Source organism: Bos mutus, chromosome 22, assembly GCF_027580195.1.
Source record: "Bos mutus isolate GX-2022 chromosome 22, NWIPB_WYAK_1.1, whole genome shotgun sequence".
Taxonomy (NCBI): domain Eukaryota; kingdom Metazoa; phylum Chordata; class Mammalia; order Artiodactyla; family Bovidae; genus Bos; species Bos mutus.
Window position 1 is genome coordinate 51,088,349 of NC_091638.1, and position 20,976 is coordinate 51,109,324.

The 20,976-nt window shown below is 57.3% G+C and overlaps 4 protein-coding genes and 1 long non-coding RNA gene across 10 annotated transcripts; 2 read left to right on the forward strand and 3 right to left on the reverse strand.

Annotated features, from left to right (window-relative positions):
- Positions 1-81: 81 nt before the first annotated feature.
- On the forward strand, positions 82-4,955 carry IMPDH2 (inosine monophosphate dehydrogenase 2). Of its 2 annotated transcripts, XM_070360469.1 has the most exons (15): positions 82-272; positions 710-758; positions 975-1,076; positions 1,195-1,269; positions 1,608-1,814; positions 2,309-2,396; positions 2,469-2,668; positions 2,748-2,838; positions 2,937-3,032; positions 3,284-3,355; positions 4,004-4,147; positions 4,233-4,377; positions 4,473-4,616; positions 4,698-4,781; positions 4,883-4,955. In XM_070360469.1, the coding sequence occupies exons 1-15, from the start codon at positions 175-177 to the stop codon at positions 4,902-4,904; spliced, it is 1,617 nt and encodes a 538-aa protein (XP_070216570.1). In that variant the 5' UTR covers positions 82-174; the 3' UTR covers positions 4,905-4,955. The 2 variants fall into 2 exon arrangements, with proteins under 2 accessions (XP_070216570.1, XP_005909423.1); XM_005909361.3 differs by lacking the exon at positions 3,284-3,355 and having other exon boundaries at positions 83-272.
- Positions 4,956-5,761: 806 nt separating this feature from the next.
- NDUFAF3 (NADH:ubiquinone oxidoreductase complex assembly factor 3) lies at positions 5,762-7,847 on the reverse strand. The gene is made up of 5 exons (XM_005909360.3): positions 6,795-7,847; positions 6,524-6,716; positions 6,299-6,365; positions 6,104-6,204; positions 5,762-6,024 (listed from the first exon to the last, which is right to left on the reverse strand). Exons 1-5 carry the CDS (start codon positions 6,869-6,871, stop codon positions 5,908-5,910), a joined length of 555 nt encoding a protein of 184 aa, XP_005909422.1. The 5' UTR covers positions 6,872-7,847; the 3' UTR covers positions 5,762-5,907.
- Positions 7,848-7,993: 146 nt separating this feature from the next.
- LOC106701522 (uncharacterized) lies at positions 7,994-9,859 on the reverse strand. Its single transcript, XR_011462057.1, has 3 exons — positions 9,759-9,859; positions 8,406-9,002; positions 7,994-8,177 (listed from the first exon to the last, which is right to left on the reverse strand). It is a non-coding gene; the product is annotated as an uncharacterized lncRNA (long non-coding RNA).
- Positions 9,790-12,765, forward strand: DALRD3 (DALR anticodon binding domain containing 3). Of its 4 annotated transcripts, none has more exons than XM_005909358.3 (12): positions 9,790-10,079; positions 10,159-10,454; positions 10,584-10,840; positions 10,941-11,020; positions 11,104-11,232; positions 11,478-11,548; positions 11,641-11,702; positions 11,807-11,889; positions 11,991-12,173; positions 12,250-12,369; positions 12,473-12,541; positions 12,627-12,765. In XM_005909358.3, exons 1-12 carry the CDS (start codon positions 9,924-9,926, stop codon positions 12,744-12,746), a joined length of 1,626 nt encoding a protein of 541 aa, XP_005909420.2. In that variant the 5' UTR covers positions 9,790-9,923; the 3' UTR covers positions 12,747-12,765. The 4 variants fall into 4 exon arrangements, 3 of the variants coding, with proteins under 3 accessions (XP_005909420.2, XP_070216569.1, XP_070216568.1); XM_070360468.1 differs by having other exon boundaries at positions 12,276-12,369; XR_011462056.1 differs by lacking the exon at positions 12,627-12,765 and having other exon boundaries at positions 12,293-12,369; positions 12,473-12,543.
- On the reverse strand, positions 12,390-20,938 carry WDR6 (WD repeat domain 6). Of its 2 annotated transcripts, none has more exons than XM_070360463.1 (7): positions 20,672-20,938; positions 14,382-16,875; positions 14,218-14,301; positions 13,827-13,943; positions 13,620-13,738; positions 12,929-13,524; positions 12,390-12,819 (listed from the first exon to the last, which is right to left on the reverse strand). In XM_070360463.1, exons 1-6 carry the CDS (start codon positions 20,769-20,771, stop codon positions 13,064-13,066), a joined length of 3,375 nt encoding a protein of 1,124 aa, XP_070216564.1. In that variant the 5' UTR covers positions 20,772-20,938; the 3' UTR covers positions 12,390-12,819; positions 12,929-13,063. The 2 variants fall into 2 exon arrangements, with proteins under 2 accessions (XP_070216564.1, XP_005909421.2); XM_005909359.3 differs by having other exon boundaries at positions 12,390-12,791; positions 20,672-20,937.
- Between the last annotated feature and the right edge of the window lie 38 nt (positions 20,939-20,976).

Here is a 20,976-nt window from a genome sequence, read left to right on the forward strand (position 1 = left end):
CCCCGCCAGCCCCGCCCTAGAGGCCAATGGGCTCCGCCTTTGCGTGCTGCGTCCTGACGTAAGCGACGCGCATGGCGCAGTGACGATATCGGTGAGTTTATATTCGCGCGGCCCAGAAGACAGAGGCCTCTGCGGTGCAGTCCTCGGAGACACGCGGCTTTTCCCCGCCTAGCCATGGCCGACTACCTGATTAGCGGGGGCACGTCTTACGTGCCGGACGACGGGCTCACGGCACAGCAGCTGTTCAACTGCGGGGACGGCCTCACCTACAAGTGCGGGCCTCGCGGGCTCACCTGGGCAAGGAGAGGGGCGGCGTGCTAGGGAGGCCGGGTGGGGCCTCCACTGAGCCCGCTTAGGTTGGGCGTGGGGGGAGGGTTCCAGAAATTCCCCACTGGTATCTGAGGTTTGGTTTGACAGGTCTGAAGCGGGCGGGATGGAGAAGGCATCTTGGTAGCGCCCGGGATTTCCAGCCTAGGAACTCCGTTCTCTGGGCACATGGAGTTGTCAGTTGGCCAGGGGTGCTGATGACAGCTGGTGGCAGAAAAGGTCCCCGGTCTCCATCTCTGTCTTGTTCTCTACTTCTGCCTTGCTTGTGATATTCGGTTTAGATCATTGCCCTTTCTGCTCAAATGCCTTCAGAGATGATCTGTGAGGATGGCATCGCAGGCTGCCGTAAGCCTAACCCTTATTCCCAATTCCCCTCCCATAGTGACTTTCTCATTCTCCCCGGGTACATCGACTTCACTGCAGACCAAGTGGTGAGTATGGACAGGAGCAGGATCCTGAGTGTCAGGGTTGGATAAGGTGCTGCTATCCCCTCTCGGCTACCTCAGTAGATTGTGTTTGGGGGTGGATGCCTATGGAAGGGTTTTACTGGCATGCAGGTCATACAGAGCACCTGTTTTGTGGGGAACATGGTACTGCCTTGAGGTATATGAAGTGCTGTTGCACATTAGTCTGTTTTATTTCTTTAGGACCTGACCTCTGCTCTAACTAAAAAGATCACTCTGAAGACCCCACTGGTTTCCTCACCCATGGACACAGTCACAGAGGCTGGGATGGCCATAGCAATGGCGGTGAGCACTACAGTGTGAGGGCAGAAGCAGGGGCCACATCTGTCTTTCCCAGAGGCATACAATCATGATACAGTTTTTTGGTCACTTTTTCCCTGTTTTCTTTCTGTGTATCCTGCAGCTTACGGGTGGTATTGGCTTCATTCATCACAATTGTACACCAGAATTCCAGGCCAATGAAGTTCGGAAAGTGAAGGTCAGAACGGCGAGGATCATGATCATGAGTTCCTGGGAATTTCACGGTGGTGGAGTGGGGTGGGGATGGGTGATCTATTCTCCTCACTTTTTTCTCACTGTGGGGCTTCATTTCCTGAGGAGGAGCCTGAGACTTTGTGTCTTACAGCTGCAGAAGAGGACCACGTGGACAGTGCCTACAGTCCACTCATGTTTCCTAGCTCTGGGTTTGAAGTGTTTGTGTGATTGTGATTTGATCCTGTGGCACTGCCAAAGGGGGAGTTGGCACAGATCCCAGGCTTCAGACCAAGAGCTGGATGAAAATGGTTCAGAAGTACCTTTTTTCACCACCCTTTCCAGAAATATGAGCAGGGATTCATCACAGACCCTGTGGTCCTCAGTCCCAGGGATCGCGTGAGGGATGTGTTTGAAGCCAAGGCCCGGCATGGGTTCTGTGGTATCCCCATCACTGACACAGGCCGGATGGGAAGCCACCTGGTGGGCATCATCTCCTCAAGGGACATTGATTTTCTCAAGGAGGAAGAGCATGACCGGCTTTTGGGAGAGGTGGGTAATAGCACATCCAAATAGCCCTGACAGCCCAGGGCTAAAGATTAGAAGGCTTCTATTCTGTTGCCCAAGTGGCATCTCTGAGGGCGCTAGTGTTCAGGAAGGATGAATGCTCAAGTTTCTGACCCTTTAATAGGACTCCTGCATCCCTTCTCCACCAAAAGCTTTGAATCTGCCAAAATGTTTGCAGGCATACCCCAGTTTTTTGCCACTCCCAGAGGGGGCCAGTGTTCAAGGACGAACTTAAGCCTCTTCTTTGTCATTGCTTTGGTATGGCTCTTTCTCTGTAATGTGCTCCATGTACCTGGTGTCGTTTCTACTAAATTCTTTCTCTTGCCAATAGACAGACTGTTGTGTTTACTTGACGAGGGTAGGCTGGATGCAGGTGTCTAAACATGGTGGTGTTTGGAGCCTCACCCTTGAGTTAGGGCAAGGTCTGTTGGGAGACTTGATCTCTTAATGTCCCTCCTCATAACTCTCCTTTCTCATAGATCATGACAAAGAGGGAAGACTTGGTGGTAGCCCCTGCAGGCATCACATTGAAAGAAGCAAATGAAATTCTGCAGCGTAGCAAGAAGGGTGAGTCCTCGAGGTAGGAAGGGTTTAGGAACCAAAGACCAATGTCCTGATTTATGTCTTGCCTACCCTCAGGAAAGTTACCCATTGTAAATGAAAATGATGAGCTGGTGGCCATCATTGCCCGGACAGACCTGAAGAAAAACCGAGATTACCCACTGGCCTCCAAAGATGCCAAGAAGCAGCTGCTGTGTGGAGCAGCCATTGGCACTCATGAGGATGACAAGTATCGGCTAGACTTGCTGTCCCAGGCCGGTGTGGACGTAGTGGTTTTGGTGAGCTGCAGCCCAGGCAAGGTGGGGTGGTAGGAGCAGCTGCCATACCAGTCTCACTGGGGCTACATTTCTGTCCCAGGATTCTTCCCAAGGAAACTCCATCTTCCAGATCAACATGATCAAGTACATCAAAGAGAAATACCCCAGTCTCCAAGTCATTGGAGGGAATGGTGAGATAAGAGGGGGCACTGATGTATGTGGGGCGAGAGTTGGGGAGCTAGGTCCCATGTAGACCTTCACATGAGCCTTTCCCTGTTTCTCCCTATAGTGGTCACGGCTGCTCAGGCCAAGAACCTCATTGATGCTGGCGTAGATGCCCTGCGGGTGGGAATGGGCAGTGGCTCCATCTGCATCACTCAGGAAGGTAAGAAAATGCTTTGGCAAGGGCCTCAAAGACCAGGCTTTAGCAGGGCCCTTAGCCCCACATGCCTCAGAGCCAAGTGCTCTTTTGGGAGCTACAGAGTCCAACAGTAGGGGCAGCCCCAGGGCCACACAGGCCCCTTGGATGGGTAACAGCAAGACAAGCTCTCGTCCTTCACCTGCCACTTCCCCCGCCTGGCCTCCTCGCTCCTGCTCCGTGCCCTCTCTAAACTCTGGTCTATTTGTTTTATTTAGCGGCTCCCAAGATCCCTCCAGACATAAAGTCCCACAGCCCCAAATGCCCTTCTACTGTCACGGGCTGCTATAGTAAGTCCGGCCCGGCCCACTGGCCCGGCCCAGCTGCCCACTGCCCGGCTGCTTGGTTGACTGTAGCTGTAGCTCCCGGGGTTTGTGGTGCTGACGGGTGGGCAAGGCAGAGTGAATGACAGACCATGGTTTTGGGAGCTGCTCAAGAACACAGCTCCCTCCTCTTCTTGGGTGTTTATAGGGCAGGCCCTTCTCCAGGTAGGCCCTGCTCTGCCCACATCTTCTGCAGTAGGCACAGCTTCAGGACCAACTCTGGGCTTCCCTTTCCACACAACCACTGCTCTGATCTTGCCTGAGCAGCCCACCATGCAGGGAGCAAGGGGTGGGTCTCTGGGTACTAACTGCACGGTGACCCCTACCCCATCTGATACCAGTTGGGTGGGGCTTTCCCGGCTGCTGACTGCACGTGCCTGAGGCTGCCCTGGGCCATGCACACATGCACGCGCACATGCCAAGGGTGAGTGGAGGCCATCACAGCTATTTGTATTATTTAAGGCAGACGGGGCAGCAGCCATCCCAGGCAAGACTTTTCTCAACCAGGCTGGTGCAGGTGGAGCTGAGAGCTCCTGGATGCTGATTTGTGGCACCAGAGCCTCTTGTCTGTCCCCACTAACTCCAGCCCTCCATTCGTCCTCCATGTCTTAACAGTGCTGGCCTGCGGGCGGCCCCAAGCAACAGCTGTTTACAAGGTGTCAGAATATGCGCGTCGTTTTGGTGTTCCTGTCATTGCTGACGGAGGAATCCAAAATGTGGGCCATATTGCCAAAGCTTTGGCCCTTGGAGCCTCCACAGGTGAGACCCAACACTCAGGAAGCCTGGTGGGACTCCTTTCCTAATGCCATTCAGGGTCTTCCCCCAGCACTCCTTCTGTCCATAGTTATGATGGGCTCCCTCCTGGCTGCTACCACTGAGGCCCCTGGCGAGTACTTCTTCTCTGATGGAATCCGGCTAAAGAAGTACCGTGGTATGGGTTCTCTCGATGCCATGGACAAGCATCTCAGCAGCCAGAACCGATATTTCAGGTGGGACAGGCAGTTCAGTTACCCCTTGCTAATCTTGCACCAGCATCATCATCCGTGTTTTGACTTTACCCATGTTTCCCTGGCTCTCCCTGCAGTGAAGCAGACAAAATCAAGGTGGCCCAGGGGGTGTCTGGGGCTGTTCAGGATAAAGGATCCATCCATAAGTTTGTTCCCTACCTGATTGCTGGCATCCAGCACTCCTGCCAGGATATTGGTGCCAAGAGTCTGACCCAAGTTCGGTAAGCTTAGGGAGCTAGGACCTTGGGTAGCGGGGCTGGCCCAGGGCCAGCTGTCCACATCTGACATCTGCCCCTCTTCAGAGCCATGATGTATTCTGGGGAGCTCAAGTTTGAGAAGAGAACATCCTCAGCCCAGGTGGAAGGTGGTGTCCACAGCCTCCATTCGTAAGTGGCAACCCTGTCTACTCCTCTGTCCTTGGGATAGAGGTCTCTCCCCTGCCTCCATCCTCATGCCCTCATTTCACAGCTGGTTCTTCTGCCTACAGGTATGAGAAACGTCTTTTCTGAAAAGCAATTATACAGCACATCCCGTCGATTTTTCAATAAAAGTTTGAAAAAAAGTGATGCCTGATCTTTGAGGTCAACAAGCAGGTGGGGCTCTGCAGCTGCTGCTGTCACAGACACACAAACACACAATACTGTCCTTCCACAGAAGGCCTCTGGCCTTGAGATAAGGATGCTCTAAGGAGCTGGAAGTGGGGGTTGCTAACTAGATTCAAAAGCTCCTCCTAGGGTAACTCAAAAGGCAGTTCAGATCAGCTCTAGCCCCCAAGAGTTTGGTCTCACACTGAGAATCTGACTGTGGGTATTTACAAAGGGTCATGGAAAAGTCCATGGGGCTTTGGACTGGCATCCACAGGACCTCCTGCTAGCCCAAAGTTTGGCCACATGGGACCAGGTTTAGACCCACATATGTTCTCTCAACCTTCCCTGATGGCTTAGTTGGTAAAGAGTCTGCCTGCAATGTGGAAGACCCAGGTTCTATCCCTGGGTGGGGAAGATCCCCTGGAGAAGGAAATGACAACCTGCTCCAGTATTCTTGCCTGGAGAATTCCATGGACAGAGGAGCCTGGTGGGCTGCAGTCCATGGGGTCACAAAGAGTTGGACACGACTAAGTGACTAACACTTTCACTTTTCATGTATTCTCTAATGTAAGTCTCTAAGGGACATCACGGAGGAAGCACAGAGGTCCCCTCAAATCTGTATGTGAGCAAATAGATAGACCTACAGTTTGGAACAGGTGCCTGTATTGCCCCCTGGCCTCTCAGAGGCCAAGCCATGACCCCCTGGTTCGTTCACAACCCCCTCCAAGAACCCATTGAGCCAACAGCTCCTGGCCAGCAAGACAGGTAGTAGACAATCAGACAAGCAGCTTAAGTTATTAATTTGCTGGTAAGCAAAACAAGTCTTACAGTGCCAAAGGGGAGGGGCTAGTAAAAGCTCGGCACCGCTGCATTCTGCAGAAGGTGACAAGGCCCTCCTGGACAAGTCGGGTTAAGTTCTGGTTGTTCATTCTGCAGCTTGGGCCTGAGATGTGAGTGCAGTCCCTCCAGGTGGGGGAATGAGAGCAGCTCCTGTCACTCGGCCTTCATGACAGAGGAAGTTGAAAGTGGCACAGGCATTGGGCTGCAAAGAGAAAGCTAGCGTCAGCAGGGCCAGGGCTCGGCCTGGGCTCCCCCTCTACGATCCCCAGTCCCGGACGTACTGTGTCCTGCACCTCCACCGCGATGCCCCTCTGCCTCATGGCTCGCAGCACGTGGGGCTGCAGCCGCTCAGTCCGGTCTCCAGTGCCCACCACAACAATCTCTAGGAAAGGATAGGCTCGGCTAGTCTACAACCAGCTCGGTCGAGAGGGTGCCTTTCTGGGGCTCAGCACTTCAGCCCTCCCCTCCTTCAATACCTATCCGGGGCTCCAGCATCCAAAAGAGAGAGAAGCTTTCCTCGGTGATGTCCTGGTAGGAACCTACCTGTGTGGGGAGGCGGCAAGTTAAATATAAGCCCACGTAGGTTTTCCCAGAGACCCTGTACCTGCTCCAGAGCGGGATGAAAGAAAAGCCAGGTTTGCTAGGGACAGGCAGGCCCGTGACTCGGGCTCTCGGTTTCCTCATTGTAGGGAAGCGCTCACGTTCCACTGCACCACCGACTGTGGGAGGAGCGCGCAGGGTCCAAACACGCGATTCCCGTTGACCACGAAGCCGCGGCTGCTGTAGCTGTCGATGTACATGGCGAGCGGGGACTCGCGCTGCAGCAGTGAGATGCGCGTCCGTTGATACAGCTCGTCATCCGCTGGCGTGAGCCGATGTCCCCGCCGCGGGGCCCTGCGGAGAGGTACTGTCAGGGGGCCGGGAATGGCCGGCCGTGGGGCGGGTGGTCAGGAACACCGCGTCCGGGCTCACCATGGCAGCTCCGAGGGCGGACTGCGAAGCGCGGGTCGCGCGCGGTACAGGTTCCGAAGCACAAACGCTGCGGCCATGGCGGACCGGCGCGCAGGGAGGCTAGAGCAGGGTCAACGGGGTCGCGGCGTCCCCCAGCCCAGCGCGGCTGCAGCGCCCCCAGCGTCGCGGAGGACGCCGCGCGGCTCGGCCGGCCCTGCGCGGGAGAAGGGAGGGAGCGGGCCAGGGCCCTCGGTCCCAGGAGAGGCCGCGTACCCCAGCGCGGCTCCGGTGTCAGCACCTGCCGTCCTCCCCGCCCCGGGTGCCCGCAGGCCGCCCTGGGGGAGCCGGACACCTGGAGGCGCGGCGGGCCGCAGGGCACTGCCTGGCTCCCAGCTCTCAGCCATTACGCCGGGCTCCCAGGGCCGGGGGAGGGCGGCCGAGCACCTGTTGGAGTCGCGCACACCTGGCCTGGGCGTGGCGCCCGCCCACAACCCCCAGCCTCTAATCTCGGCTTTAGAGCTTCGGGTTCCGAGGGCGGGGCGGGCAGCTCAGGTTTCCGTCGCTCGCCCCCCGAGTCCCGCCCCTCCCTAACCGTCACCCGCGCGACCGTTGGCGTCGCGGCCGCGAGTCGCACGGGGCGGGGCTGCGCCTGGATTGGCCTCTCCGGAGCCCGAGGGGGCGTGGCTGGGGGTTTCGCCTTAAAATGGCTCCAACTCTGCCCCCGGAGCAAGCGGAAGGGGACGCGTTGGTCGGGAACTTTAAGCTGCTCGTCGTGACTACCGGGCCAGACCGGACCAGACGGTGAAGTAGACAGTGGCTGGAGCCTCGTCCTGTTGTCGCGCACTTCGCTCGCGCTCCGAGAATCCCGTGCCCCGCGTCTTGAGCCGAATCAGAAGGCCTACTGGCGTGAGACTCGCTGGCGCCCGCGCAGGTTCCAGCATCTCCGCGCGCCCACCGTGTGTTGGCCTCAGGGGCACGTTGCCGCGTCTCCTACCCGCTGGGCCGGGCTGGCGGGAGGCTCGGCACAACCAAGGACGGTCGCAATGGGTTTCCGGGAGTTCCGTCGCTGCAGTGCGGGCCCACTGGGCCTCTAGCGCTCCGGGTACTGGCAGCGTCACCGGACAAAGGGCCCTGGGTGCGGGGGAGTCCCCGAGGAGGGTTTACTTCTCTCCGACCCCACGGGCGCGCTTCCCTCTTGGCTGATCCCGAAGCCCGCCCCACCGCCGTCACTACAGTGGCCCTGACGGCGTGGGACCAACAGGGCTAACTGTACCCTGCGGATCTAATCCGAATCGAGACCTTATCCCAGGGAAGGCCCCCCCACCACACCTGTTGTGTGGGGGCCTAGGTGAGCGGCTTTTTCCCATTCGTCTTGGTTTCACCGTCTACTCCTGGGTCCGCCTCCTGGGATAGGAATGGGGGTTTTGATTTTCCTAGGGAGAAGGATAATCCTCTCAAACTGCCCTCCCGCCCTCCCCGCCCCGCCATGGCTGGACAGCGGGCAACGGAATCCCAAAAGCAGCTGTTGTCTCCAGAGCATTCCAGCTGCGCTTGGATTTCGTTCCCTGCTCTCCTGCCTGAGCAGCGTCCTGACTCAGGTGGGGTGGGCTAGCCCCCGACCCCCAGACATACTTTATTGGGTCGCTCTGGTTTCCGTCTCTTTCTCAGGTGTGCCCTCAGGCTGGAACTGACAGGCGTAGACGTCAGAGAACCGAGGCGGTGGCCACCTTTGGAGCCCGAGATAGCATTGGCAAGGGAGGGAAGACCCAGGGCCTCCGGATAGGGCTGTAGTGGCGGTGAGTCCCACAGGGCCGCCTCAGCCCGCAGCTCGCTAAAGATAGCCCTTCACTTCCTGGAGTAAAACCACCCTCAACGGTCTTAATGCACTTAGAGTAGCTGAAGTCCCCAGCTTGGCCTCCAGACCCCTAGTCCTGTTAGCAGCCATCCCCTGGTCTTGCTCACGAGGCATGGAAAGCGCTTTGGAATGACACGATCACTCCCGTTGAGTGGGCACCCGAGAAGCCATCGGGAATGTCGTGTCCGCCCAGTGCTCTTTCGGAGCTTCCCAGCGGGGCCTTGCAGCCCTAGCCCAGAAGGGGTTCTTGCCAGGCTTTTCCTGCCCCTCGGTTCCTCTATATTCTGAGCTCTGTTTACTCACTGCTCCAGGGCAGAGATCAGGGGCTTGTCAGTGCTCTGCTGCACAGTGCTCTAGTGCCTCACGTTCCATCCCTATTAAGAAAAGAGAGAACAAGGGTTAAGTGAAGACATTGAGCAGCCCTGATGGGAAAGAGGAAAGAGCTGGTAGAGGAATTGGACGCTCAGAAAAGTGTTCTTCAGCTGGGTCTTTTCAGGTCACATTGCTTATTTGACCCACAATGGCTGGTAGTCTAAACCAGGAAATGGGAGGGTCCTTGTTACAGTACAACAGGTTAAAGGAGAGCATTAAAAGCTTCTGGAAACTATTATGATGGTTCTAATCATTCAAGATTCAAGAGAAGAAAAACGGCAATTCTATCAGAGTGGACACATTAGGAGTAAGACAACCCCTATCTCAAAGGAGGGAATGCTTGCAAGTAACCTGAAACTGAAGACCACAAATTCCCTTTAAAATGTGACTTTTTTCAGTAGGTCATGAACGTGGCTTTTATATTACCTGCCCTATTTCAGAATCCACTTGTAACTTTAGGCGTTTTGATCATGTGTGATTAGTCACTAGTCGTGTCCTACTCTTTGTGACCCCATGGACTGTGGCCCGCCAGCTCCGCTGTCCATGGGGATTCTCCACGCAAGAGAACGAGTGGATTGCTATTTCCTTCCCCATTGATCATGTGTACATGGAGGAAATGAAACGTTATACGAATACATAAATGTAAGAGAGACAACCTTGCCTGGGCCCCACCGGATTGCGTGGATTCTTTCCCTTGTTGCTACTGCGGGCAACAGCGACAGAGCCCTAAGTCCGGAGTAGACCCCGAGATTTCTTACCCTAGTCCGGACCAGTCAGGTGGACCACGCGGCGTAGGGGAGTGAGCGCAACTGTCCACTGTCCACTCAGGAGTCCCTGCCAGTTCCCCGCCCCAACCAATTGGCCTTCCCGGAAATCCCGCCTCGACGTTTTGTTTCCGGTCCCGCCTGCCCCTTCCGGTAGCCATGCGCCTCGGGGTAGAGGAGACGCTGGGAGCCCTGAACTCGGCCTTGGGGCCTGGCGGACCAGTGTGGTTCAAGGAGACGCACGCCCGCCACCTGCGTGCCCGAGACTTCTTGGCACCGCGCCGCGCACTGCAGGCGCGCTTTGGGGACGACCAGGTAGGCGCGCGCATGGCGGGGACGTGGGCCGGAGACAGGTGGGAGCGCAGCGGCCGCTCACCTCCCTGGCTTCCCACAGGTGCCCGAGGGCGTGGTTCACGCCATCGTTGGCCTACAGGGTCCGGGCGTGGCCCCAGTGCTGTGCTGCGCGCCGACCCCCGCGGGGCTGGCTCTTCGGCTGCAGCGGTCCGTGGTCTTCGAACGTGTGCTCTGTTCCGTGGCCGCCTATGCCGCGCCCGCCGCCCCCACCGCCCCTACCCCGCGCATCGTCCTGCACTGCCCGGCGCTGCGCGGCAGCCCTAGCGCCCTCCGCCTGAGCCAGCTCCGTGCCGTGATTGTGGCGGACCACCTGGCGCGAATTCTGCAAGCTCACAGGTGAGTGAGGCCCAGAACGAAGGTGCGCGATGGCTTTGGGCGGGGGCAGGCCGCACCGCTCTGCGAGTGGGAAGTCGGAGCGAGCTGAGCCAGGTGCTCAGGCTGAGGCGGCCGTCTCGCTTCTCGCAGGGTGAGTGTGCGCCGAGTCCCCGCTGTGCGGGACCCGCACATGACGGCTTTCCTGCAGCAGCTGCGGGTGGACTGGCCCGAGGTCTCAGAGAAAGCCTCGACCGAAGCCCTGAGGAATCGCGCGATCGCAGAGCTCTCCCCTGCCGGTTATGCTGGAGCCCTGCCCCCTGGCACGCTGGGTCGAGTGTGCCTGAAGGAACTAATGGAAGAACGGGGACGCACAGCTGGCTATGACCCCAATGTGGACAGCTGTCTGGGTAGGCCCGGGGTCTAGGGGCCAGAAAGTCGGGACGCCGCCACCCCCGCCCCGCGCCCCCGCACTCCCGGGCCAGCCTCAGCCGTGTGTTCTCTCCCCAGTGACGGAGGATCTGCTCTCTCTGCTGGCCGAGCTCCAGGAGGCTGTGCAGGCTGGGGCCGTGGGCAGCTCCCTAGGCCTGGTTAGTGACTGCTGCCCCACCCTGGTATGCTTCTGGCAATCCAGGTGTAGTGTATCCCCCACAGTGACTGTTCTACCCCACAGGCTGCAGCCCCAGATGCTGGTGCAGATAGCTACGTGGTCCTACACGTAGTGAGCTGTGAGGAGGAGTTCCAGCAACAAAAGTTGGATCTACTCTGGTGGAAGTTGGATCATCAGGCTCCTCTCTCACAGGTAGGTTAGTGATGGTAACCTTCCCACAGCAACCTCAGAGGACTCCTTAAAAGCCACTTGTTAGCTGATGGGTCCAGAAGGTGACACCTGACTGTGAGGGGGACCTTAGGCACATGCAGCAGGCGCTAGGAGAGGGCTCTGGACTTGAGACAGAGTCTTAAGGTTGAAAGCTCGGGGAGTCCAGGAACACGTTGAGGTTCTTGGAGGGTATCATCAGTGGCTGACCCCTGCTATCTTCCTGACAGAAGCACCTGGTCTGTGGCCCAGTGAAAGTAGCTGGTGCGCCCAGCACCCTGACTGCCCCCGAGTACTACGAGTGAGTGAGGCTGGAAGGCAGGTCACCGAGCCAGGCCGGTGGAGGTGGGGGGACTCTGCCCACCAGTCCTCCTCATTCTCTTCTCAATGCAGGCTCCGGCACACCCAGGTGTGCAAGGTGTCATCACTGAAGCATGGCAAGAACCTGGAACAAGGTACACTTGGGAGACCCTGCTTGTGCTTCCGGTAGGGGGAGGTCATTTGCACACATGCCCCTTGTTCTCTGCCTGCAGAGACTGACTGATCCGTACTCTCTCAGATACAGCCTGGACGGATATCTTCAGGGTTCTCTCTGTGGCAACCGTTAAATTTGAGATGCTCAGCACAGCCCCCCAGAGTCAGGTGAGCCTGGGCATCTTGCCAGACCAGGGCTGGGGGTTGGAGTTGGGGGACAGGCTGTGCGGTGGCAGTCCTCCCTGTGCAGCTGTGCCTTTATTCTTTAGCTTCTCCTGGCCCTGGCTGACAGCAGCATTTCTACCAAGGGCAGCAAAAGTGGCACCTTTGTCATGTATAATTGCGCACGTCTCGCCACCCTCTTTGAGGGTTACAAGTGTAGCGTGGAACAAGGTCTGTACCCCACCTTCCCGCCTGTGAGCAGTCTAGACTTCTCCCTGCTTCGTGATGAGGTGAGCACCCCTCCTGGGTAGCTGGCATGTGTAGGAAGCTCGGGCCTTTCCCTCCCAGCGCCCTTCTCCCCCACAGGGTGAGTGGTTGCTACTCTTCAACAGCATCCTCCCCTTCTCAGACCTGCTGAGGCAGATGGCAGCCCTGACCCTGACCCGCACCGCCCCAGGGCTTCACGTCACTGCGCGCACAGAGACGGTGAGGACGGAAGAGCAGGACTCACTGCACACACTATTCTTTATTCTGATCTGGGGACAAAAGGAGGGGTGGGCCAGGGCCTCAGTTTGGTCTCTGTGTCTAGGTATGCAAGTTCCTGGTCCAGCTCAGCATGGACTTCAGCTCGTACTATAACCGGGTACACATCTTAGGGGTAAGTGCACAGCTAAAGGGCAGATGGGGGCGGTTGGTACAGGGAAAGCAAAGGATGAGACCAGCAGCCTCCTCCTCTCCTCCAGGAGCCTCGGCCACACTTGTTTGGTCAGATGTTTGCCCGTCTGCAGCTTCTGCGGGCCGTGCGAGAAGTGCTCCACGCTGGGCTGGCCATGCTGGGTCTCCCTCCGCTGAGTCACATTTAAGGCCACAGAGGCCTTAGGATCCAGGAATGTCCACCAAGTCAGCAACTGAAAGGGGCGGAGCGGGGGGGGGGATCTGGATTTGTTTTTAGTGATCTGGAGCCAAAATAAATTGTGTGACAAGGTTTTGTCCCGTGGTGGGAGTGGGGCGTATTCTTGGTCTGTCCAGGTGGCATCCTACTCACCTTCAGCTCCTGCTCTGAAGTCAGGGACCCGCGGCTGCCTCTTCCTCCCCTCTGGGCACACCAGGCATGGGCACAGACAGTCACTCTGTCTGTGAGCAGGCCCCATGCCCAGCATGCCGGCCACCGCGGGATGTCTTAGTCGTACCAGTTGTAGACCTCAAGACCCTGGCCCCCCAGAGCACAACGGTGGCCAAACTCTGGGCTCACAGGCCAGCAGTCCATGTCGGCCACATCTGCTACGTGGTACACCGTGCTGTTCATAAAGGTGGGTTCACCATGCCCCAAACGCCAGAAGGTCAGCCGTTGGTCGATGGAGGCCGAGACCATGAGGCTGGGGCTTAAGATCTTGAGGCCTGTCACATGGGCAGCGTGCGCACAGGGGACGGAGTACTCCTCCAGCACTTGCAGCTGGGGCAGCAGCTCAGCACCCCCCACCGCTTCCTCCAACTCCGGCATCTCCACGGCAAGCACAAAGACGTGGAGGGAGCCGTCCTCGCTGCCACTGGCCACGAGGTGGCCCTCACGGGTGGGCAGGGTGTGCAGGCTGTTGACACCACAGCTGTGAGCCTGCACCGTCAGGCAGGGGCTGCCCAGCTCTGGAGGAAGAGGAGAGGACAGCTGTCAGGACCCAGCCTGACACACGGCTGAGTGCGTGCAGGGGGGCGCAGCCAGTGGCAGTGTGGCTACTCACGGAAGGGCAGCCCAAGGTCCGCTGCAGCCTCCAGGGCAGGGGAGTCTTGGTCCAGCATGGTGGTGAGGTCCCAGAAGGCCAAGCTGCCGTCGGTGGCTGCGCTGCACAGGAACAGCCTCCTGGAAACCAGAAAGCAGCTGGGTGAGGGAGATGGAAAGCAACAGGAGGCCCCCAGCCCATGTGGGACCAGCACGCAGGCCCTCTCACCGCCGCTGACTGGGTGCCTCGTGTGTGAAGGCGTGCACCTTGAGGACACAGCGCTTGTGGTGGGAGGTTTCAGCCAGCAGCTGCAGTCGCCGCCCAGAGTCCTGCAAGAGAAAGAGCCTGGGGCGCGGGGGGTAGTCCAGCTCAGAAGCCACTCTGAACATCCGTACACCCTTTCGTTTGCCTCCAGGCTTCTTGGGTCCTATACACTAAGAAGCCCCAGCCCCTGCACCACAGACCAGTATTGGTTTATGACCTGTTAGGAACCAGACCAGGAAGTGAACAGCAGGCAAAACCAGAACTATCTCATCCCCATCCATTGCCCCCACCCACTGTGGAAAAATGAACTGGCCCCTGGTGCCAAAAAGGTTGGGGACCAGTGCTTTACACTCACCTCACTGCCCCATCACTACAGGCGGCAGCCACAAGCGGGCCAAGGCCAGGCCGGTCCAGCTCACACACAGCTAGGGACATGTACCTGCGGGCACAAAAGACAGACGTCACTCGGAGCCTGGCCTTGCGTGCCCAGCCCTCGCTGCTGTCGGGAGTGCACCTCACCTGGTCTCAGGGTCCACCTTGATCATCCGGTGCCGGTGGCGCTGCCGGTCCCAGTATTCGTCGAGCCGGTGTGATGAAAGGTGCATGACGTGGCAGGCAAGACGGCTTGGGGGGCTGGGGTCTGGGGTGACCATGATTGTGAAGCAGTGCATCTCAGCCCTGCCCCCCGCAGATACCACATGGGCGGTCAGGCCTGGCTGAGGATCCTGAGGGCCACCTGGGGTGCCAACACCCCACACAGCCACTGCACGCACCGAGGAGATGTGGTTACAGACCGCTGTAAGCGCATGGGCCGAGCCTGTGGCTGTGGGGAGCGCCAGGACACAGACGGTGGTGTCCTCACTGCACGTGATCACGATGTCGATCAGGCCAGGGCCCTCACTGCCGGGCTCGACAGGCTCGCCGGGCTCCGGGTGGTCAGGCTGCAGGAAGCTGGGCACCCCAGACTCAGGCCCCAGGGTGATGCTGCCCACACGCTTTACACAAGTGATCTCCCGGCCGTGCAGGCTTTCCCGGAGAATCACATGTGGCCGCGTGCAGCCACCCAGAGCCCGGTAGAGCATCACGTCGCCATCCTTGAGGTAAGCGAAGGCCATGGCCGCCTCGGTGTCAGAGAAGGCCCAGGAGCGGTGCCCTCCGCCACAATTGATAATGTGCAGCTTCTCATGCGAGCGGGGGCTCCACACCACGAACTCATTGGCATGGAAACCCAGGATGACCATATTCCCGTCGGCCACCATACGGACCCCAGCCACCCAGTTCATCCCCCGACAGGGCTTTTGCCTTAGCACTGGCTGAAGCTGCCCGCCTCGCACAAAGAGCTGGTAGTAGGAACCGTCACGCCCTGTGGTGTACACGTAGCCACCGTGGCAGGTGACTGAGGTCACACCCTGTTTCCCGTGCAGAGAAGGGAGGGTGGACATAGGGCCCCACTCAGCCAAGGAGGGCTCCCCCTCACCACTGCCTGCTCCGGGCGCTGAGGTGATCGCCCCAACCTTGCTCACCACCCCAAGATCCTTGAGCAGATCTGGTCGGGAGGGATACAGCAACACAGAGCCCCGGCGGTCCCCACACACCAGGAAGTCGCCTGGGGGGAGGAAGGCACTGCACGTGTGCCACCTCTGCTTGCTTGGAGGCAGGAGGTAGCGGCAACGTTCCTTGACAAAGATGGCCTTGCCAGAGGGTGCCGCAGAGATCTCCAGGCAAGCCACCACGCCGCCGGGGCCCGATGCTAGCAACAGAAGCTCCTCGTAGCCTCTCAAGGCCCAGCTCAGGCTGTGCACCTTCCCTGGGAACAGGGTCAGGTCCACAGCTGCAGTCGGAGTGTTGATGGGTACAACCTTGACGCGCCCTTCCCCGTTGGCCAGAGCACACAGTCCGAAGCCCTCGGGACCAGGGGCTGCCTCCAGGAGGCAGTAGGACTGAAAGCGCTTGTCCTCCAGCAGCTGCTCCCAGCACTTGACTTCGAGGTCATAGAGGTACAGGGCCCCTGCGTCAGTCACAGCCAGTACTCGCCACGAGCCAGCCAGCGTCACAGCCTTGAGGACACCTGGTCTGCTGTGGGACTTGAAGGAGAGCGCAAAGACCCCCGAACCCGGGTGCCCACGCCCTACCAGGTGCCACAGCCGGATGCCTGAGTCATCACCCCCAGTGATCACCCAGGCCTGCCTCTCATGGGCTGCTAGGGCACGGATCCCACGGCCCTGGTGGCCCCGAAAGGCCTGGAGGATTTCGCCTTCATGGCTCCACACCAAGCACACACAGTCTTCTCCTGCACTGATAAGGTAATTCTCGAGGAGCTTGACCTGCCAGACACGGGCGCTGTGCCCAAAGCAGTGCCCAATATTCTGGACCCGGCCCCCGGGAACCCGCAGGTCACCCACCTTCCAAATGCGAACGCTTCGATCCTCAGAAGCTGTGGCCAGTAAGCCCTTGCTTTCTAGGTAAGACATGCTGAAGATGACCCCCACGTGCCCACTGACCCGTCGGTCGGGGACTACAGGCTTATCGTCTTTTAGAGCAGCTGCTGGGTACCAGACCAGGAGCTGGTTGGAAACAGCGCCAGCCACTACAGTCAGCTCCTTCCAGGTGTCTCCGATTAGACAGGCCGAGGAGAGGGTGCACCTGTCCGTGCAGGGCACATCCTGCAGGCTGCACCCTACCACGGGGTCATACAGCACCACCGAGTTGTGGCCCAGGGCCAAGGCAATGTTCCCCTCGAGCCAACGGGCATCCCAGATCCAGTCAGACATGTTCCACAGGCCAGAGCGCCACAGCTCCCGGAAGCGGCCCTGTCCCCAGCTAATTTTCACAATTCGGAGGCCCTTGCTGCCAAACGCCGCCACCATGACCTCCGAGTCAAGGTCTCCGTTGGGTTCTGGTCGCACTCGGAACCCATGGATAAGATAGTGGCCAAGCAGGTTCTGCACTCGCTTCATCATCCGCAGATGTCCACCAAAATCCAAGGTGTATACCAGGACATCTGGCCCCTCACCTGGACAGAGGCGAAAAGCCACATCAGAACCCCTCCTCTAATTCTCACGGGCCAAGAAGAGACAGGGAGCAAGGGAATTGCTCAGCAGGTAGCTTATGAACGTATTAGGTCACTCAATCCTGCAGGCTTGAGCTTGCTCTCAGCTTCAGCTGTATTCTCAGCGCTCTCTCTGAGCCCCTTGTCAGCTACCCATGACACTCAGCTCAACCATGAATTCGTCAAACTCCCATCTCCTCCTCATCCCACCGAACTTCTCATGCTTCAGACGGGAATCCTCAGTTTTAGTCCTCAAATCCTCGGCCTCACTGACCTTCTTCACACTAACTCCTCCCCTAGGAAACAGGCAACTGAGAAGTCAAGCATTCCACTTTTGGACCACAGCAGAACCCCTCCTGATTTCCAGGAGCTTCTCTGTATCTCAGAAGATGTGAGCACATTCAATAACAGTGGGGAGAGGCAGCCCGCAGTTTGGAAGCAGACACTCCTGTGAGCCTCAGCTGCCGCCTGGCTGCCCTGCAGGCTTGTTCGTCTACTAGCTCATCCTCAAGTTCGCTCCATGCTCCTCACCCCAGTGACCTAATATTACCATCCTCTGCCCAACCCCAGCCCCAAACTGGGAAGCCCACCTCTTATCTCCAAATTCTGGAGATTTCACTTTCTAAAGAGTTTGCAAATCCAATCGACCACAGTGACTTCGGTCCAGGACATACCTCTTAACTAGAGATGACAGTAGCAATCCCTCATGCTATTCCCAGCCTGCAATCTCAATCTTTTGACAGTCAATAAACATTTATTTGAGAGATTCCTGGCATTCCAGTGGTTAGGACTTGAAGCTTTCACTGCTGGGGCCTGGGTTTGATCCCTCATTGGGGAACATCTCGCAGGCAGTGTGGTCCAGCCAAAAAAAAACATGTTTGTTTTTTTTTTAATTAAAATTTTTTAAATTTAATTGTCTGATTATAAACCAGACAATGAACGACATGCTGGAGTAGTGAATAAAACCCTGCTTCTGCGGATTAGGCAGATGTTAAACACTATCACACAACAGATAGCAAAAAAAAAAAAAAAACAACCCACATGAAAAGCTCAACATCACTATCGGAGAAATGTAAATCAAAACTACAACGAGGTATCACTACACCAGGCAGAATAATTATCAAAAAGTTTTACAAACAGGGAATTCCCTGGTGATCCAGCAATTATGACTCTGTGCTCTCAATGCCGAGGGCCTGAGTTCAACCCCTGGTCTGGGCTGAGCACTAAGAGCCCACATACCATAGGGTGCAATCAGAAAGCTTTTAAAGATACAAATGAGCTTATTTACAAAACAGAAACTGACGAGTTTCAGAAACCAACTTATGGATACTGAAGGGGAAACATGGTAGTTACTGAAGGGGAAATGTGGTAGGCAAGGGATAAATTAGGAGTTTGGCATTAACACATACACACTACTATATAAAAAACAGGTAACCAACAAGGACCTACTGTATAGCACAGTCTGTTTCTAAGACCTGACACAGCCAAATAAACAAATATTTAAGCTCTATAACAGTATCACACAGGTACACTCCGTAGTTCTCATTTTGATATGTTCCAGGAAAGAACTATATAGGTTGCTTTAAGAATGTGAAACGAGGGAGGGACTTCCCCAGTGTTTCAGTGGCTAAGACTGTGCTCCCCACGCAGGGGGGTTCGATCCCTGGTCAGGGAACTAGATCCCATAAGCTGCAATGAAGACCAAACACTCTATGCGCTGCAGCCAAATTAAAAAAAAAACAAAACAAAATGGGAAAGCTACTCTAGTGGTTCTCAACAGAGGGACACTTTCCCTCCAGAAGACACATGGCAATGTCTGAGGACACTTTCGGTTGTTACAGCTGGGAGCTGTGTGTGCTGCTGGCATCTGGTGGAGGCTAAGGATGCAGTTACATCCTACAATGTAGACAGCCCTTCACACAAAGCGTGACATGATTCAACAAATCTCTAGAGCTGAGACTGGGAAACCCTGGTCTAATCTAAGCAGACTGGGTGACTGCCAGGGGAAGTCGACTTGAGAACATAACATTTAGGTGCAGCAATCAAGAATCAGCAGTTGTTAATCAAAGGAAGAACAGGCAGGAGGGAGAGGGCTTGAACCTTTCTTGCCAGAGGAAGCATCAATTTTGAGGCCCCTGAGATGAGTGAGAGCTTTGGGGAACATGGCTAGAACAGGAAACAAAAGGTTCAAGGATGAGCTCGAGAGAATGCTACTGAGGGGGGGTTGGGGAGGCATAGCCGCATGGCCTCAAATCATGGCAATAAAGGTAGAAAAAGACACACACATGCTACATGTATGAAGTGCAGCATCAACCAGGCTGGCCTGGCGGGTGAGAGAGGCAGGTTCTCCAGCTTGGCACCTGCATGGCTGATGTCCCCACCTGAGCTCGAACGCCAGCAGGAGTATTCCAACTCGTAGGCCCTTGTGCACTTGAGCCTGGCACTCACGTGAGAACAGGGCTGGGAATTCAGGCTATAGGTTCACAGGGGTGGGATTTGAGAACTGTCAACAGAAAAGTCACTTTGGAAATAATGGGAAGTAGATGAATTCACTTTAAAAGCTTACTAAACTAAATTTCACAAGCCATTGCCCTGCTTAAAAACTTCTCAGTGGGGCTTCACCAATGGGGCTTTATGCCCCTAAAGATAAGTCAGATCGACGGCTGAAATGGACTAGTCTCTGCTCATTTCTCCAGCCTCTTCACCTAGACAAAGCCCTTCCGCTCTGCCTGCTAAATCCTCCCAAGAACGGCCTCTTTTCCATAAAGTGGCAAATTCTGTCTTAAATCCTGTTTTCCCCGAGTTTACTCTTGTGGTTCTTCAGTTTTCTGCCTACCTATTCCCTCCTCCAGGAGCCTCAGGAGTTTAGCTCACGGTAGGAACCTTGGGCTCCCAGAGCCTTCACAGCAAATCAAAACTGGGTCATCGCCCGCCCTAATCTCCCACCCCCGTACATCCACCCCTCTTAGGACTCGGAGCAGCTCACTCAAGGCTTGCCAGCCAGTGCCCTGCCTTGCGACCCTTATTAAACTCAGCAGCTCTAACATAAGTCACTAGTTCTAGCTTCCAGTCGGACTCCACCGCTCGATGGGGCTCTGTCGCCTCGGGTCCCTGTCCTTCGCTACCCGAGCCGACCCTCCTCAGAAGAGGCACTGACATGGGATTTCCTGGACCCCAACCATCTCGGGAGGGGCCTCAGCCTCCGCCTCCCCCGAGCACTGGCCTACTCAGAAAGATCTCATCCTCTGGTTTCCCGCGACTCCATGCTGCTCAGAGGCTCTTCACCCCCACCATCTAGGGAAGAGCATCACCCGCCCCTCTCTCACTCGAGAGGCCACACCCCCTCCTGGGCTGGCCCACCCCCGAAAGGCCACGCCCCGGACCCTGGACTCGCCCACTGGGGGCTTCATCACGGAGCTCCCCCCGCATCCTCGCTGGAACGATGAAGCCCCCGCGCGACTCGTCCACAAGCGTCTCTGATTCCCTTCCCCCGCCCCCCCGCCGACCGCGTTTCCCTGCACCTTTCTGCCGCCCCCAGCCGCCCTCTCCGCATCACCTGCAGTTTCTGAAAGGCCTCGCGAACCACCGCAGCTCTTTGTTTCCTGGGCTCCTTAGGCTGCGCTTCAGCCCCGCCATGCCGTGGGTTCCCGCCCGCCGCCCGTCCTCCTCCCACACGGGGCATCCCTTTGTTCTTAAGGCCCCTCCCCAGGCGAGCGTTCGGTTTCTTCTCCGCTAGCCCGCGCCTCGAACCACAACTCACCCGCCAATAGCCGCTCCCCCACGCACTCCAGACCCGTGACCGGGAGGAGTATGAGCTCTGAGGTTGCCCGCGGCCAAACGTAGTCCTCGTGAGCGTCCATGGCGGTCCCTCGAGCCGCTGCAGCTGCCACGGCCAAGAAAGGAGCAGAGCTCTCGCGAGACGAGCCTTCCCGCGTGCTGCTGCGCTGCAGCTCTACGGCTCCCGTAGCAACAGGTAGCAGAGGCAGGGGCGGCCGCCGCCTAGGTCCAATGACGACCGCCCTCCGCCCCATGCTGTCCGGCTGGGATTGGCCGGGCCGAATCGCC